We start from the raw sequence: 2,898 nt of genomic DNA on the forward strand, positions 1-2,898 counted from the left end.
GTTTGTGACAGAGTTCCTGTCCTCTTGTCAGGCCTGCTTCGAGGCAGTAAATCTTGTTTCTTCACTTGAGGTGACCCCTACATTATTACACATACAAAACAGCAGTTACACCTCTTCAGATTGTTAAATTCATTTGTTTTGGTGCAATTGTTGCAAAATTGTGAACGTTATTACAGGTTTTTGATGTGCAACTTGTAGAATACTATTTGTGAACTTGCATTAAACAATCTGAAGAGGTATAACTGTAATAAATAAAAAAAAACTACAATTACAAGTTCATGGTTACACATCACAAGTACACAGTTACAAATTTCAAATCATTTTACAAGTTACAAGTTCTGTTACACATAAACATTATCGGCTTCATACCTTTTGTTTGTTTGCACAAGAATCCACGGGCTGAAGTCGGGGAAGTCTCTGAAGGAGTTCCGCGGWCACACCTCCTTCGTGAACGAGGCCACGTTCACGCCGGACGGCCATCACATCGTCAGCGCGTCTTCTGACGGGACGGTCAAAGTAAGAGCTCAGAAACACCCGGTCGGCGTTTGGTTCTTTTTATTTTAACCAGCAGCCTGAACTGAAACTGTTTCCTGTACGTCACCTGCCTCAGGTGTGGAACGTGAAGACCACGGAGTGCACCAGCACCTTCAAACCTCTGGGCACGTCGGCCGGCACGGACCTCACCGTCAACAACGTCCTGCTGCTGCCGAAAAACCCGGAGCACTTCGTGGTGTGTAACCGCTCCAACACGGTGGTCATCATGAACATGCAGGGACAGGTCAGTGGAGAGACTCGTCGTCTGTCGGCTCCTGGGAGGTTTTAGCTGAGCGTTCTGTATTTGGACCCGCAGATCGTGAGGAGCTTCAGCTCTGGTAAGAGGGAGGGCGGTGACTTTGTGTGCTGCACCCTGTCACCTCGAGGCGAGTGGATCTACTGCGTGGGTGAAGACTTCGTGCTCTACTGCTTCAGCACCGTCACCGGCAAACTGGAGAGAACGCTGACGGTATGTCACGGCACGAAATGTTCCCTCCTCCACACCTGCTGCAGGTTCTGACCACGGTGTCAAGATCATCTTTACAAAATGATTTTTTTTAAATAAGGCACATTAATTATAAAAAAAGAGCTTTAATACTGATCTCAGATTTAAACAAAAGAAAAAAGTCATTCCACAAGCTCAAAACAGATAATTCACTAACACAAGTTAGATTCAAAGTACATTTGTTTTTATTATTAATAATATATCATGTAAAATATTTTCTACCTGAAACAGCTTCTGAGATAATAGTGCAGAAATGATAACCTGTCAATCAAAGTGTGAATGCATTACGACCGCATCGTACTTACAGGAAGACACACACAGTTAGCAGCAGCTCAGCTGGTAAACCGTGGCTAACGGTGGTAAACCGTGGCTAACGATGGTAAACCGTGGCTAACGATGGTAAACCGTGGCTAACGGTGGAAAACCGTGGCTAACGGTGGTAAGCCGTGACTAACGGTGGTAAGCCGTGACTAACGGTGGTAAGCCGTGACTAACGGTGGTAAGCCGTGGCTAACGGTGGTAAACCGTAGCAAACCTTGGCTATCGGTGGAAAACCGTGGCCAACGGTGGAAAGCCGTGGCCAACGGTGGTAAACCGTGGCTAACAACAAGGAGATAAAAGCTTCCGTCTTTAGCAAGAGTGAACGGCTGCTTGTCAAGCTCCATCATTCCCATCGTTAAAGTGCTTGAGATCTGCGTCCTCTGCCAATTTTATTGGATTTGTCCAAAGTCTCAGCAATGATTTAAGTCACGGTGAGTTCTTGAACACTAGCTTGTTGCTGTTAGCATTTATAGCAGACGGACTTTGTGCTGCCTTCAGGAGGTAACGGACATTATATACTCTCAAACTGGGAGAAGTTGTTCTGTACAGAACCCGCGAGTGGACATGGGAGATTTTTCTCTCGCAAAAGTCGTTTGTGAATGAATGATTTATTTATTCCGGACAGTGTGCAATTAAAACATAATGTGATGCATTGCACCAGATTTAGCCTAAGGCTACTTTACATCTGTAGTCCCATCCAACAGTAAAATAGTTGGTCTGATCAGTGTAGATTTATAAAACCTTATTTTAAATGGTGCTGATATAACCCACTGATCTGACAACTCCTCTCTGATGATGTCACTTTCTGCTCCTCTGTCCTCCAGGTCCATGAGAAGGATGTGATCGGCATCGCCCACCACCCCCACCAGAACCTCATCGCCACGTACAGCGAGGACGGCCTGCTGAAGCTCTGGAAACCTTGAACCTTCTGTGGACGTCTCATTGTGGACAGTTCTGTTCTGGTTTTTTGTTTTTGTTTTTGATTTCCTGTCCTGGTGAATCCTTCCCAGGTCCAAGGACTGGCCCGTTGTACAGGAGCATCATCACTTTTACACAAACAGTTTGAAAATGATCGTTAATAAAAATAAAAAAAGGTGAAGTGTACAGTTTTTTTAAGTGTTTTTGTGTTTTTTTTTTTTTTTTAATTTTTACAGTTTTTGGCGTTTTAGGCTGTTATCTTGTTTAGCTCCGCCCCCAACACTCACACAACAATCAGTTGTTTTTCTTTCGGCTGCTTGGTTCAAGTGAACTCCAATGAAATATCTGGTGGTTTTGTCCTTCCTGAACACCTGAGCTCAGACCTGTAGCCTCAGGATGACGAGGCCGCAGCAGCTACTCTGTAAAAACTTAGTTTTTTAATTTGTCAGAAATATTTTTAAAAACCACACCTCGATCTGTGAATTTTTGTTTAATCAACATGTAGAATATGTCCTAATAAAGCTTTCTGGCTTTATGATGATGCTGGTTTTATATTTGTTTGCATCAAAGGTCAACATTGTGAAGCCTTTTTTTTAAATGAAAAGTTATTTTACATCCTT

General features: G+C 43.5%; 1 protein-coding gene across 1 annotated transcript in view; it reads left to right on the forward strand.

Moving 5' to 3' along the window:
* The window catches only part of smu1a (SMU1 DNA replication regulator and spliceosomal factor a), a gene marked incomplete at its 5' end in the record, with an annotated part of 6,758 nt that extends 3,939 nt beyond the window's left edge, over positions 1–2,819 (forward strand). Inside the window, 4 exon segments of the mRNA XM_014030128.1 lie at positions 390–516; positions 611–778; positions 851–1,003; positions 2,185–2,819. Coding sequence (XP_013885582.1) covers positions 390–516; positions 611–778; positions 851–1,003; positions 2,185–2,283 — 547 coding nt within the window.
* Between the last annotated feature and the right edge of the window lie 79 nt (positions 2,820–2,898).

The sequence above is a fragment of the Austrofundulus limnaeus genome, unplaced genomic scaffold (assembly GCF_001266775.1).
Source record: "Austrofundulus limnaeus strain Quisiro unplaced genomic scaffold, Austrofundulus_limnaeus-1.0 Scaffold1003, whole genome shotgun sequence".
NCBI lineage: Eukaryota > Metazoa > Chordata > Actinopteri > Cyprinodontiformes > Rivulidae > Austrofundulus > Austrofundulus limnaeus.